The sequence below is a fragment of the Uloborus diversus genome, unplaced genomic scaffold, assembly GCF_026930045.1.
Source record: "Uloborus diversus isolate 005 unplaced genomic scaffold, Udiv.v.3.1 scaffold_847, whole genome shotgun sequence".
In the NCBI taxonomy this organism is placed as follows: Eukaryota; Metazoa; Arthropoda; class Arachnida; order Araneae; family Uloboridae; genus Uloborus; species Uloborus diversus.
Genome location: NW_026559063.1, coordinates 39,440 through 55,334, shown reverse-complemented (window position 1 = coordinate 55,334; position 15,895 = coordinate 39,440). Strand labels below are relative to the sequence as shown.

The 15,895-nt window shown below is 32.2% G+C and overlaps 1 protein-coding gene across 1 annotated transcript in view; it reads left to right on the top strand.

Annotated features, from left to right (window-relative positions):
- LOC129233971 (protein zyg-11 homolog B-like) overlaps positions 1 to 15,895 on the top strand; it is a 46,249-nt gene that overhangs the window by 2,165 nt on the left and 28,189 nt on the right. Inside the window, exons 2-6 of the mRNA XM_054867881.1 lie at positions 2,143 to 2,257; positions 3,770 to 3,910; positions 8,291 to 8,467; positions 8,795 to 8,848; positions 9,214 to 9,324. Coding sequence (XP_054723856.1) covers positions 2,143 to 2,257; positions 3,770 to 3,910; positions 8,291 to 8,467; positions 8,795 to 8,848; positions 9,214 to 9,324 — 598 coding nt within the window. The remainder of the gene's footprint in view (positions 1 to 2,142; positions 2,258 to 3,769; positions 3,911 to 8,290; positions 8,468 to 8,794; positions 8,849 to 9,213; positions 9,325 to 15,895) is intronic.

Genomic DNA, 15,895 nt, shown 5'->3' with positions numbered 1-15,895 from the left:
ACTGGTAGCTGATGTAGAATTTGCACACCAGTTGAGTGACCGCAGCAATGGTGTGGTTCAACTCAAAGATTGATGGCAAAGCTAAGGTATTTTGTAGTAAGTTACCGCCCTAAAGCCAGGGCTAAGGCAGAAATACTTAAAATACACCGCCAGCTCAGTTATTCCATCCGAGGACTGCAGTTTCGTGCTTTTTAGCCATAATAGGAATCACATGAGCTGGAGGCAAAAAATCTCTTAAGAGAGCCAAACAAACTGACAGCTAATGCAGGATTAGCAAACCAGATGAGCGACCGCAACTTGTCGCTCATCTTTTCAAGAGATTTTTCGCCTCCTTCCAATCAGGAGATTTTTCGCCATGTGATTTTTTTTAAAAATCTTATCTGCATAATCTACCTAGCATATATTTGAATTATATTCAGATTCATGCAATAGAATCAGAGCGAAAAGCCGCTGAATACAGTAAATTTGGTTTTAATCCTCTTTTTTTTTTCCAACTCATGTATTGTTTATTGAAAATGAATGTTTTAAGGAGATGCTTCATTATCATCTCCTGGCTTAAGTTTTTGCTTATTTAATTATTTTTCAATTTTGGCTCGTATTACTGTCAGGAACTGACTTGCAGATTTTGGAGGCTACTTTCTAGGCACAAAGTCATTTGGAAGACCCTGAGAGAGTCGGCAAGTTTTCGCCGATGTGTACAATTCAAATCACAAATACTGATTTAGCTTAACCAGAGCAATACAATCGCTTCATGCTGAAATGTGGTGCACATTCCTGATAGCTAGAACAGATAAGAACAATTATAATAATAAAGCAAAATAATTAATGCAGTGAATACATGAAGCATCAAAAGCCCTCCTATGAATCAGTCCCCAATTATTTGCAGCTGAAAGGATATTAACATGCTTGTTTGTGAGACTTATTTCTCTCCGCTCACAAGTCCTTGAGGTTGGAATCAATCTATGGATGGACATGGATGCCCATAAGGGAGGGTAGAATTCAAGGAGTGTCCCCCCCCCCCCCAGAGTGTCCCATGTCTTCCACAGTTATGTTCTATTGTTTGTTCAGAGCGAGAAGACAGCTCAGCCTTATTGCTACAGACTAAGAACCAACCAACCCCTGATTGATTCGTTCTCAGTCTAGATTGGGTCGTTCTTAGTCTGTGGACATTGATTTGTAATGAGAACTAGGAGAACTTAATGGCAAGGCAGTGGAGTTGGAGTCAGGCTGATGGAGTTGGAGTTGCTAAAAAATATATCCACTCCACATTTTTTTTTTTTTTCTTTTCTACTGCTTGAGTCAGATGATAGTTTGGATATCATCCAATACTTATGTTCAAAAAATAAAATTATTTTTCACTTTCCAGAACAATTTTTATTAGTAGTTTTAAAGTGGGTTCTATTTTTTTATCAAAAATATTTTTGATATTTAAATATCCAGTATGGGACCCGAAATCCAGAATGCTTGGGATCCAAAATCCTGGATCCAAAATCCTTTCAGGATTTTGAATTCTGACTCAAAGTTGTCATGTTTTTCCTGATTTTACTAATGTTGTGCTAAATTTCTTTTATTTTTTGATCAATCTGAATGAAAGTACCTTTCAAAGTGTTGAAACAAAAGTCAGAGATAATCTGCAGGGGCATATAGTCTGTGGATGTCGCTTTTTATTAAAATATCCATTAAAAATACTGCCAATTGATACAATAAACACATCATATATTTACTGAAAATAATTTAGCATTTTTGTTCAATAGGCTTTTTATTGCATACTTATGAGAAGAAAAAAAAGCATCGTTAATCGAAAGTGGATGTTAAAAGATTGCTGCATAATTACAGCAAAACGCTTATTTAGGCGTAACACATGACAGCGAAAATAAAAGTTTTTTAAAAAAAGGCAAAACTGAAAGTACTATGTTTTCAACAACAAGCGTTAACAATTTTGGACTTTTAAAACCACAAAAAAAAAAATCTATTTTTATGTATTTAAGGGGAAAAAGTTCTGGATTTAGGATCTCATACTGTAGTTCAACTGTGAACAAAGGTAGACAATTTGCTGTTCCTACTGCAAAGATATTATTACTGTGTTTGACTCTCCGTACATTGTTTAAAGATACTGTTTCATTTTTGTAATAATTTTTACAGAATTTTTCTGAAGAATCATCCTAATATGTTGTTTTTGGGACTGCTGGAAACAGAAATTTGCCATGATGATATATTTTGTAAAGAGTCAAACCCTTTCTATAATCCAAACTTAATTGTAAGTATTATTAGTTTAGTTGCAATTACTTCGATTTTTTTTCAGATCAATAAACATGCTTCTGAATGTTTTCCTGATTATCTGATGTATTGCTAAAATTCAAATTTTTTATTTTGGGCTGTCCACATGATCAAGGAACCAGTTGCACTGATCTGTTGATTTGATGACGTCAGTGATTAGTGCAGTGAGTCTCCATAAGATATTTTCATTAGTTTTCATCAGCCAGTAGCTCTGGCCAGTGCACTTGGTTAGTCAACAGTTATTGTTTTAAACACACCCTTTAGCTCCTAGAGGAGAAACTCCCCTCCAGACTTTATGCACTCCACCTGAAAAATTGTCAAGGAAGGGATCTGAAAAACTTTAAAAGAACTCCACCACGTCAACCTGGATTTTATCCCTTGTTTGATGGTTTCCTTTATAGTTGTGTTAACCTATTATTATTTTTTTCCCAAGAATACTAAGTAAGAGGGCTAAATTAGAGGTGGTAATTTGCCCCAAAATTGTTCAGCTTCACTCTTTCAAAATAGTCTGGACATGAAACTCTTGCCCATAGAAAATTCAAGAACCTTCTGTGAAAATGAACAATTGTTAGCACTTGGGATAAAACTAGAAATGCACAGCACAAAAAACTCATTTTTGCAATCTAAATGTAGTAGTAGACGAACAATATTGTTTTTTTTTCCTCCTAAAAGTTCTGGTCCCTTCAAAGATAAAGCTTGAAATGAAGTCTTTCTCCTACTTTTTTTTTTTTTTTTTTTTTGAATTTTAGCCCTGTAAATAAAATATACAGTATAACTTTGTTTTAACGATACCCAATTTAACAATTTCCTCAATTTAATGATACATTTCACTGTTCCGAATTTGATTGCATTGAATGTCTATGCTCTTTGATTAAACGATGTCCTTGCTTTAACCATAACTTTTTCCTGTCCCTTGACAAACATAATATCAAGGTTATACTGTATGTTATTCTGTAACATTTTTCGATGTTAAGTTTAAAGGTTTTGGAGGAAACTTTTCACTTATGTTGTTAAAAATCTTGCAGCGTACAGCTCTAAGTAAAAGATAAGAAAAAAATTTCTTTCAAATGGTTGTTTGTTATAATTCAAAGATTACTTTTACTAATGTTTTACTATTTTAGTATTGAAAATACAAATTTCTTTTTAAAATATAATCTAATGAACTAAATAGAAAAGTTTTTTGTGTGGGTATTTAAACTTATTGAAAAAAAAAAGAAACTGAAAAAAGATTTAATTGCATCTTGTTCAAGTGTTGCACATAACAAATGCATGGTATTGTCGTTATTGTGGCTGACATTCACAATGCATAAATGCAACAGTTAGTTACCTTCTGTGATCAAACTAGCAAAAAAATAAAATTAGTAAGAATGACAAAATATTGTTTTTTCCTTTATTGAAATATGTTATTATTCAATTCACTTATGCATTATAAAATACTCGTTTAGTCATTCATTTTTCTTTCTGATCTGAAGTTTTATTTCTAAAATTTTAGGTAACTGGCTATGCATTGGAAAAACAAGTTTTGGAAGCATTGAGAAGATATGTGAAAAGAAAATTTTACATCCAAAAAGCACTCTGTAATTTGTATTCTTATATCCAAAATTTAACAGATGTACGTCTGGATATTATAAAAGTAAGAACACATTTTTGTTTCCGAAAAGGAAAATTTACAAAATTAATTCTTAAAAAATTACAAAGAACTGCTTACACGTCAGGGTTGAAAATGTTTTGCCATGGATGACTGCAGTTTTTTCTCAGGCAAAAATAGGTTTTTGCTAAAGTGGCGAAAAATAGAATTTTGACTGACAACTTACAGTTGCAGTTTTTCATATTTTTTTCCTCAGCTAGTTAATAAAAAACATTAAATATCCTTGAATAAAACTTTAATTTTTGTTTATTTGATTCTTAATGTAAAAAAATTAATTTTTAATCTGCTTTAAGTGTTATTGAAATGTTTTATTTTTAAAATTTTTAAGCATAGTAGCAATACTTACAATTTGTATTTAAAATAGGAAAACAATCGTTAACTCATAATGTACAGATTTGATTGTTTTATAGAACTAAACATAGGCAGTTTTTGTGACCTTCTTCATTAATTCTTCGATGAAGAAGAAAAAAGGTATTCCTTTAGTGAGAGAAAAAAAAGTCTTATTATTTCTCTATGTTATTCAACTACTTCTATCAAAGTTAAATAGCTTAAAAATCTTAATTGAATCATTGAAAAAAAAAAAAGTCTAAGCAATTTCAAGTATTAATAAATTTACTAATCTCAAAGTTATAATTTGTTCAAGTACTAAAGGAATTAGTCTCGGAGGTTGAAAATCTCTTGCTATTACTTTTATATGATTTTTTTTTAATCATAAATTAAAATGAATAATAGTGAAATTCATAATTAAAATATTTATTTACACTGTATTCCTTAGTTAACAGAATTCAATGTAATTTTTTTTTGTGATTGGGATTTCGCCATTTTTGCCGTCCCCCCCCCCCCTCCTCATTTTTGCCACGGTTTTTCCACTGTTCCGGCAAAAATACCAACCCTGATACATGTGTTTCAGGGTTACAAGGAACTTCTCTCTGTGTGAAAGAAATGAGCTTATGAATGAAAAGGCGTCCGTCAAAAGCTCGTAGGATGTCTTTTCATCCATAAGCTCACTTCTTTTGCATTGAAAAAGGGGTTCCTTCTAATCTCAAAATATGTGTATGCAGTTTTCTGCAAGTTTGTGCAAATTTTCCCATTTACTTTTCTGCATAAAGGTATTTCTTATTTTTGTTTCTGATGAAAAAAAAAAATAAGGCCCCGTTACTCTTTATTTTTTAATAATTTATTTATTTTTAATGCCTTATAGATTGCATTCTTTTTAGTCTTAATTTTTTATTAGCTTATTTATTGCATTCTTTCTCATCCTGTGTCTGAAACTAATCAAGTGCTTTGTGTGTTTAGTTATTTTCATTCAGACATGCTTAATGTGTAATGCTCTGTGATACTTATTACAATTCTTGCACAGCTTCCATGAACATTGCATTATATGCACTTTTTGACTGGGAAAAATTAAAAATGAACATTTTTTATTATAGTATAGTCTCAATATCTCGAACTTCGATATCTCGAAAACCTTGATATGATAAAAAATTATTTTTCCCCTTGATTTTGCATATTTATCTAATGATATTTTTCATTCTTGTGCCAAAGAGTTTTTAATCACAACCTTGTTATGTCAAATATTTTTTGAAATCAAATATAATTTTTCTGGTAAAACTGCAGTTTATTGTTTCAGAGCAACTCGAGGAATGTTTCCAAAAAATTTTCACACCCTATATTATTTCTCTCAAGGGTTAGGAAGGATTCGGAGAAGCTTATCTACTATCACTTTCATTCTAGACCCCGAGGGTCTCAGAAAATGTAAGTCCTGAGAAGCCCAAAAAACCTACCTAAAACTTTTCGCCCCCTTCTTACACCATTGCGTTGGACCTTTTGACTCTTTTTCCACCTCCATAAAAAGGGGAGATGAACGGAAACCCCCTTTTGGAGACACATGGAATAGTCAAATTATACGTCCAACTTCTTTTGTTCCAGGCACTCAGAACCCGTTTGAAACTGCTCTGCAACTTCGTAATACAAATCTTAGATAAGTTTAGTTGTGGTAAATCACTACTTTTTGCTACTTCATTAAAGCGTTTTTTTTTTTTTTAATTCTTTTTTCTCTATTGTTTTTGGCACATTTTAAAAATTAAAATTTTTTTAATTCTATCAAGACTTTTTTTCAACTTTCATTACATGTTTCCACTTATTTTTAACTATCGTGACTACTTTTTAGAATATTACTTTATTATGATTACGACCTTGTTATCTCAAAAACTTGATGTCTCGAATTATTTTTTACCATCCCTTCTGCGTGATTTCGAGACTACACTATTTTTCACTTTATAGGCATTATTTTCTATAGTGATACACTCAAAAAAATAGCAATAATGTTTCAAAAACAATTAAGATGCGGGCAGAGGTGCCCTGAACTAAAATTTCTGACAGGGGGTCAATTCTAAAAGTTGCCGAATAAAACTCTAATTTTACTGTATGATAAAATACGAGCATGCACATTGCACTCATATACATTAGGGTGTCCCGAAAAAAAGCGAGTCGATGTTTCAAGTTGCACACCCTTTTATATTTTTCCTTTTAGGTCAAAACAATTGTAAAAAAAAGTTTCATATAATTTTAATAACGGCAACCTGTGCCAACTTGCGCCTGAAAGTGTGTGTACTACATCAATTCGAGAAAAAAAAATAAGTTTCAAAAGTTTGAAATTTCATGTTGATAAAATGTTGCCCCTATATCCCCATGTGTACCACAAAAATAGTTAGGTGTCTCAGCTGGAGGCCTAAAATTTAAATTTCTTCCTACATTTTTATAAAAATGTAAGAGCCCAGACCGGGGCGCACAGCAACAGACTACCTTGAGATGGCTGGAGCAGCCGGCACCACCGGGAATCAACATATCGCACGAGTCTGCGCGACGAGCGAAAAAGAGCCAAGAGAACGAGATGAACAGATGCGCTGGAAGGCCGCCCGAATAGTTTTCGCTGTGAAATGCCATAGTTGATAATGTAGAATTGATCTTTGATTTCATAATTGTAAATAGCTGTTGTATATAGGTTCTGGTATTAATTAAAGTTTCCTTATGAGTGCTGATTGGAATCGTTCGTTACGTGACAGGGTCTTTAGTGTCAAGATCAGAACCCATTGAATCCCACAAAAATGTGAGGTGTATTTTAAAAAGAAAAAGAACAGTAAACTCGGTGATTAGCTCTAAATAGAAATTTTTGCTTTGCAATATTTAGTCGCAAATTACTCAAAATATGGATTTTTTCAAGTTTAAGCTAAGTTTTTCATTTTAAACATATTATTTATTTTATTATTTATTTGTAAATGTTGATTTGAAAATGTGTTTGCTAATGAATTTTGAACTTCATATTTCATTGAAATGTATACGTCATTTTTTAAAAGATAAATAAAAAAATCCAGTTTTTTAAGAAAATCATAAATTTTAGGCTTCCTGATGTATGCCTAAATATTTTTTTTAATTTGGATAAATATTTTTGTGGCACATGTGGAACTGTAGGCGCAATGTTTTATCAAAATGAAATTTCAAACTTCCCAAAAAAAAATTTTTCTTTTGGGCCTAGAAAGCAGAGCTGTTTGACACTTTCGGGCGCCAAAGTCGGCACAAGTTGCCGTTGTTCAAATTATATGAAACTTTTTTGCAATTGTTTTGACCTAAAAGAAAAAATATTAGAGGGTGTGTGACTTGAAACATCAACTTTTTTTTGGGGGGGGGGGACCCTAATTTACATCCATTACATATACTGAGAATGCACATTAGGCAGCATTAAAAAAGTTTTTTGAATTCAAAAAATAATCTCAATGTTGCTATGTTATCTCCAAATTTTTCTGAATCGTCAGCAAAATTTGCTGAATAAGGAATTTTTTGGGAGTTCAGTGTCCTTCTTTGACCTCCCCTTGAGTTGCCCCTGGAGATAGATTGTGGTTGACTGGTATTTTTAAACTTGTTAACAAAAATCAAACCCAATTCTTTTGACAAATTGTGTGTGTGATTTCAATATTATATCAAATTTATCTCATAAAAAAGTTTCTTGGTTGCATTCTAGTGTACAATGAGCTAGGTGTCAGATATTTCTCAGTGAAGGAGTTTGTCTAACTGGTGCAGTTAGATATTTTGATTACTTTCTTCCCAGAAGAAAATTCTGGCTGCAGTAATCAGGATTTGCTTTCTGGTCTATTACGTATTGTTTAATCAATGGCACACAAATTATACATATTTCCACTCAAAAAACCCAAAAGATACTGTGCATTTTCTATTAAGTATGGTCAAGGACAGATAGAACTGATTTGAGGCAATTGCCTCAAATAAGGATGAATATTTCAACTTTTTCTCTTTTTTTCCGTTTAAAATAATGTATTTTCAGAAACTTGTAAGTTTTTTTTTTTTTTGCAGCTAGTCTTAAGAACAATGAAAACATATCCAGATGTTCTGGGCATACAAATGGCTGCTACTGCATGTCTGTATAACCTCACCAAAGGTGGATTAAGCTCAAGAATACATACCAATTATTTGAAGCAAATTGTTGATTTAATACTTCTTTCAATGGAAACCTTTCCAAAAATGCAACAAGTAAGTTAGAATATCTGATTTATTATTTTTCTTTTAAAAAAATGTAACTGCGCCTGATGTTTATTTTAGCTATCTTGAAATGTTTGGTATAATTTTTAAGTCTGTTACTTGTAAGAAGGTATTAAATAATAACTTGAAATTCCAGCAGCAGAACTTTTTTCAGTGGTCTGCAACACAGAATGAAAACTCCAAAAGTTGTATGCAAGATAAACCGATGTTATATTAATGATAAATTTTAAATCAGCGTCAAGACTCCTTTGTAGTATTAATTGCTCTTATTTTATTGACCAAATTCATTTTAATTCTTGCTTCTTTTTTTTCCTTTAGCTTCAAAAAAATACGTTATTGACTCTTTGTAGTGATCGGATGTTACAAGATGTGGTAAGTATTTAAAAGATGATATAAATTTAGCAGTTTTTTTAAAACTATTACTGGTTTTTAAATTTTTGCAAAAAAAAAAAAAAAAAAGGTATACCTTAAACAGTGAAAATATATTTTTGTGTAGTGTATCATTGTTTCAAGAATATGAAGAACAATAGTTTAAAGGTGCACGTGAAATCTAATCCTAATTGCAATTATTGATTACTTCAATTTTTTAATTTGTATTTGTTAGCAACATATAGCTTATTCTTAATTTAGACTGTCTAAAATTTAATTTTTTTTATCAGAAGAGGTTTTACATTATTTTTGACTTTCAGCAGATATTTCTAGTCAACATTGAAAAATTGTCTTTACCTCTTTTATAGACATTTGATAGATACCATTGTGCAGAACTTGTGATGAACTCTCTTATGGCTTTTGATGACCCGGCTATGAATAGAATGTCTGTGGCAATATGCTCAATCTTAGCAGCAAGGGTAAAATAATAGACTTTTTTCCCGCCAAAATATGATTGAATTTGAGATCGGTGATACCATTCTTACTCACCAGTTCTTTGTCTCTCTCACTGCTGTTCTAGTTGTAATCTGAAAAAGAGGGTGAAAAAGCCCAAGACATATAAGGCAGTGAGAAGCAAAGAGTTGTAAGTGGCAAAATTAAAAATTTGTAGATACCCAGTACAAAGAATAAATGAACCTCTAATCTGTCTTGGGGCAATAGATAGTACTAGTCGCCATCGTAGGTACAGGGGCAGCAAATAGGGGTCAAGAGAGGGCAGTCGCATCCCCCTATTTTAAGAGCAGAGTGACAGAAAATCGGAAATCAATGTTCATTTTAAAAAGTCTCGCTGGTTCTCAGTAACTATTCGTTGAAACTCGACGTATTCCCAGACTAGAAAAATTGCTTTTCGTTATTTGGATGATTTAAATTCATGAAGTATTTTCCGGCCTTTTCAGAACATAGCAAAGTGGTAGAGAACCTTGGATAATTTGAACTAAAGAAGACATTGCCTCATTTTGGCTAAATATTTCATACTTGTGTGCCCAGTGTAATGATGGTATGTCCAATATCAGAGATTCATGCAAAGTGGTCTGGCTGTATGGTTTTCACAAGAACATTCCTTGATATTTTACAATCACTTTTACGCTCATTTTTTAAGTGTATATTTATTTGAAGAGTGTTTATCGCTTTCTTCTGCTAGAAACAGAACTTCAGCTGCGCAATGCATTATATGCTTTCATAGAAAATTCTTAAAAATGCATGTGATAATATCGAAAGATACCTTTTATGGGGCTCTATAATTATGCAATCTTGGCGTGACAGAAGATGGTCTTCAAGAGTTAAACCCATCAATTCTCTATAATTTCAAAGCAGTGATTTGACGACTGGAAGAATTATTGCAAAACGATTCTTTCAATGGTGAAAAAGCTCATGGCCTTTACCATTTATGACTTCGTTTGAATTTTTATACAATTTGTTTGTATTGAGGAAAGATTTTGAAAAATGCTTTACTCTCTCAAAACATCTTCAATCAGCTACCCTTAATTTTCGGACTATTCAAACCACAGTTCAATCTACAATTGATCTGTGCAGCATACTACCATAGTTCAATCTACAATTGAAACTGAAACTATATTTTATATAGATTCATATTTCAATCAATCGTGAAACCTTTCAAAAAATTCTTCCTCCGAGCCAATTTTAAAAGGGCGGCAAAAAAAAAAAAATGACGAAAACCCACATGATGTAAAGTCAAAAATTGTTTTCTTAATGTTTTGTATGAAGTAATCGATTCAGTTTCGAATGAAATTAACACAAAATTTGATGATAATTATTTTTCTGTATGGTTGGCTCTATATTATCTGGATTGGATGTTGAAAATGAAAAATAAAATGTTACAATTATGAGTAAAATTTTTAGCACAAGGCAAGAAAAATTACAAGCAATATACCGACAGACTGGTTATCACATCCAGAGACTGCAGTTTCGTCCTTGTTATGGACTCATTAGTCTGGAATAGTGAACAACAGAGCTGGATGCAGATGACATCTCATTGAAGCTGAGAGCGCCGACGAGACTAGGTTATTCAATGACGAAAACTTAAGCCCCTCACAATTTTTGAAGTTGCCTGGGTGATTTTGAAGAGCAAGATATAAAAAGCTTTCATACATAACTTTGTTACATCAGTTATTTTTTAACTATTCCAATCATCTCAGCTAGTAGAGAAAGATTTTTTTGTCTCAGGAAGTTAGAGAATTATTTTCGAAACACAATGGGCATTTTCTATTTAGTTGTACTGGCAAAACCTCACGACACTGGGCACTGACAGATTAGTAACACGATTTCCTACTCTTCCGAACTCCAAAAATCATGCATTAAAACTTTTCCAAGAGGTATAAAAACTTTAGTATCGAGATGATTTGTATGATAACTTATTAGAAAATGAATCAAAATTTTAATTGTTTCCAAACACAAATTTTTATTCATAGTAAACCAATTTTATGACCACTCCCTGCTAGCTAATGTGTGTTTTGTACCGCACTGTAGTAATACATATTTAAGAAACTCGACCCCCAAACGAAATGCTGAAATGCCGCCCCTGGTAGATACTGCTGTACAGCATGATTTAGAAGAAAAAAAAATCAATGGAAGTCTACCTAGGACTTTATGTTTAAACACGTTTTACTCAAAACTTGAAAGTGTCCACTTACATCCCTTTGCTTCTCACTGCCTCTGCAATAGAAGAAATATAAGTTTAAACCCATTTAAGTTACTTGTTATTAATTCTCATATTTGTTTTAATTCTATTTTAACTTAATGGGTCAATATCATAAAAGCAGTCATTTTGAGCTAATTAAGTTCAGAAAAATTAAAGTGGGTGGTATCAGATGAAACCTTTTATAGAGATAGATATATGTAAGGGTTTTACGAAAAACCAATACTGGTCCTGAAAAATAAAATTATTTTATACCCTCACTTAAGCATCATTTCCTCACTAGTGAAGAAATGAGGAGTTCACTTTCAAAACGGATTATATCGGATTATATAAAAAAACATTTTTTTTTGGAACAACTTTTGGAAAAAACATTTTTTTTTTCGTTTTCTGAATCTCTAGTATAAGCTCTATCATCCCATGAATTTCTTTCTTCTTGAAGTGGTTTATATATACTGTTAAAAAATGTTTGAACATTGGTTTTACCACCTAAGCAGTGTATATCCATCCCCTTATTTCCCACCAGGTCTTTCACAGCAAAGTGGGACTTATTCCTCATTTGACGGTATCCACTCTTTCACTTTCATTTCAAAAGGGCACATACCCAAATTTGAATTTTCCACTTCTAATTTAAAAGTAGTTCACAAATAAAATAGCGGAGTGAGGCATTGGCTGAGCATTTCCAATCAAATGTGATATGTCTATATTAAGAGATCGCATCACCTTGCGCCTTGTGCATGTCTGTTATCAGTTAGGCAAGCACAACCTCAAATTGTGATTATTAAATTAATATTAAATTATTGACAATATAATTAAATTGTGATTAATTAATGATTAAAGTGTGATTAATTGAAAAATAGTGGCTAAGTGTGATAACAATTGTGATCTATTAATATATATATTTAAAAAATGTTGAATATTTTGTTTCAATTTTCAAGTTTATTTCTGAAGAAAATGCTTGTTTCTTTGCAAAAGGGAACACCAAAAAAGAAAGGAACCAAAATAAAATTGGCAATTTTGGTCTAAAAAAATTGTGGAAAATTCCTAGACCTATGCCAATAGTCACTTGTTATTCTACTAAAAACTTTGAAAAATTCAAAATTCTAACAGTTAGTGTTTGGGCATAAAATGTTTTTTTTTTTCATTTTGCCAAAAAAATATTAAACTAGATGTAATCCGTTTTGAAAGTAAACTAGAAAATGTGTGTGTGTGTGCGGGTTTTTTTTTTTTTTTTTTTTTTTTTTTTTTTTTTTTTTTTTTTGCGAAAGGGACAATATCCACTGTTTTACACCAAAAGGGAAAATATATCCAAAATAAAATTGGCAATTTAGGTCTGATGAAATTGAGGAAAAAATTCTAGACCTATGCCAATAGTCGTTATTTAGAGACAATAAATTCGTGAAAAATTTGCAATTCTAACAGTTAATACATGAAACACACCGCCAGCTCAGTCATTTCCAGCCGAGGACTGCAGTTTCGTGCTTATTAGCACTCATCAGCCCGGCATAAGAAAGTGACTAAGCTGGAGATCGAAAACCTCTTAAGGAAGCCAAGAGTGCCAAACAAACTGATAGCTAATATGGCTATCAGTTTGTTTGGCAGAACTGATAGCTAATATTGCTATCAGTTAATTAGCTATCAGTTTGTTTGGCACTCTTGGCTTCCTTAAGAGGTTTTCGATCTCCAGCTTAGTCACTTTCCTATGCTGGGCTGATGAGTGCTAATAAGCACGAAACTGCAGTCCTCGGCTGGAAATGACTGAGCTGGCGGTGTGTTTCATGTATTTCTGCTTTAGCCCTGGCTATTGGGCGGTAATTTGCTGAATCTAACAGTTAATGTTTGTGCATAAAACCTTTTTTTTGTTTTGCCAAAAAATATAAAACTGGATATAATCCGTTTTGAAAGTAAACTCCTCAAATGTTGAATTCATTAAAATTGGACTCTATTTGTTATTTCTAACTTCCTAACTGGTATTTGAGTTTATTCACAATTCAAATATTCTCAAATGAGGAAGTTTTTTTTTTTTTTTTTCCAAAGGCACTTGATTTTACATCTTTGGCCTTCATGTATCGCAGATACTTGAAATTGGAGCTAAAAATGTGAATTAGGGCTCAAATGAGGAAATAACTTATGATTATTCAGTTTTCATGCATTATTTTACTTAATTTCTCTATAAAAACAGATAGGAAAGAATGACGGATGCAAAAAACCTTATCTGGTGTTACGCTTTTATAAAGATTCCAAGTAAAAAGTTTGGACAATTTAAAGATGCAAATATGCGGCAATATTTTTCTGGGTTACCAGCGATAAATTATTACACTTTTTGCTTTAAAAAAATATATTTCTGAAGAAAACTGATTGTTGTGGGGAATGACAGTAACAATTGGGGACAAACTTAAAAATGATTACGTGACGTAATTTCGAATGAAAATTTCACTTTAAGTGGTCCTTTTTACTTAATTCTTCCTTTATTTTCAAGTAAAATCAGTAAACTTATTGTTTTGTTTGATTCGATTCCGAGTCTCAACTGACTACAACTGTATTTTTGTCGAGGACTGCATACTAAGTGCCTTGCCTCCATTATTTTATATACCAATAGATGGCAGCACCATCACTGGATCGAACAGTTAATGAGAATTTAGAGCTAGATCAGGAGCTAATAGCTACCTGGTGCTAGCACCCCCATAGGTATCGTTTCACTTGGAGGACATTGAGACCACGAGCATATTTAACGTCCCCTTTAATGACGACTGTGGATCTTCGACCATCGAGGTTCGAACTCCGGACCCTCCGGCCCCGAATCCGACACTCTACCATCAGGCTACCACGGCCCCTTTTGTTTGATTAGAAATAGTTTTTGCTTCATTTTTACTAACAGTGGGGACAAGTGAGGGAATGACATTTGGGTGCTTAAGACTTACATGGAAGACATTAAAAATAAAATACAGTAGACTGCCAATTGTTCGGATCATGTATTTTCAGAACAAAAAGCAAATATCAATAGCTGTTTCTTTTTTCTTTTTTTGTCAAAAAACAAATTTTTTGTTTTTGTTTTATTTATATTGTTACATGACGACATAGTTCTTGAGAAAACACAGGAGATTTATTTACAATTACATGCAAGAAATATCATTAACAACTGCTAAATTAACCATAGCATTTAGGCAAGTATAAATTAACACCGTAATTGTAAGATGTAAATATGGTAAAACACGTATTTACATCTAAATACGCAATAACACAGAGCAAAGCGCAACGAGAAACAAAACTCCACAGTTAGAAAGCAAACCAACTAACTCCCCCATTCACAAGACGCCCGGCGTTTTATACCGAGCGAAGAAATATCTAGAAAATCCTACAAAGCTCTACAAATTTCTCATATCTTCTTTTTATTCCATTCAGAAACCTTATCGGTCAAAAATGGGGGGACCGTATACTTCAGTCAAATGTTAGGGGGTTGTATGTACATTACAAGAAACTAATTAAAGTTATGTTACTAAGATAATTTTAGACGAAAGATAATGGAATAAACACCAAATTTAGCTAGATGACAACAAATTAATCACAAAGATAATTACTATTTACAGAATTTGTAACAATATTATTTTTTGTGCTTTCTTCATCATACATACTTGTTCTTTATTGATGTAAAGTTCTGTTGTGCAAAAATACAAAATATTTTCACTGTACTGAATATATTTTTACTGTTTGTAGAAAGCATTATGCATCAATACAGCTAAATTTTTGAAGACGGAAATTTACCTTATTTGTCTCTCATTGAGACTTTTTGGTGTTTATCCACAATTTTTATTATCTATGACAATTGTGCCATTCAATTCCACGGATAATCGGGAGTTTACCGTGTAGGAATTTTTCTTTTAGTTATATTGTTTAACTCTATCCTGAAAAGTATTAAAAATACCTTAAAAATATAATACATTCATAAATTATAACAGGGACATGAAAATGACCCTAGCATAAAATTAGTTAATCGCAGAAGTTACGAGATTTTAAGTTCCTTGGTCACAAGTACAGAAGATTACAAGTACCTTTACTCCAAATAATAAGTCTATTACAACAAAAATTACTTTGTCTGAATTTTAACACAAGAAATATACAGGGTGCAGGTGTTCCATGCTGGTTAATTTAGTTTAGTTAATAAGCACTCATATCTATATTTTAATATGTATCCTATCTATGTCAAATCATGCTCTTATGACATACCATGCTGTACATGTTTTACAGTAACTTTGTTGCTTGAATAAAAAATTTATGTTTGACTTGAAAACAACTTGCTAGTATTCTTATTATCACAAATCTTAGAAAATGTGTGAAGC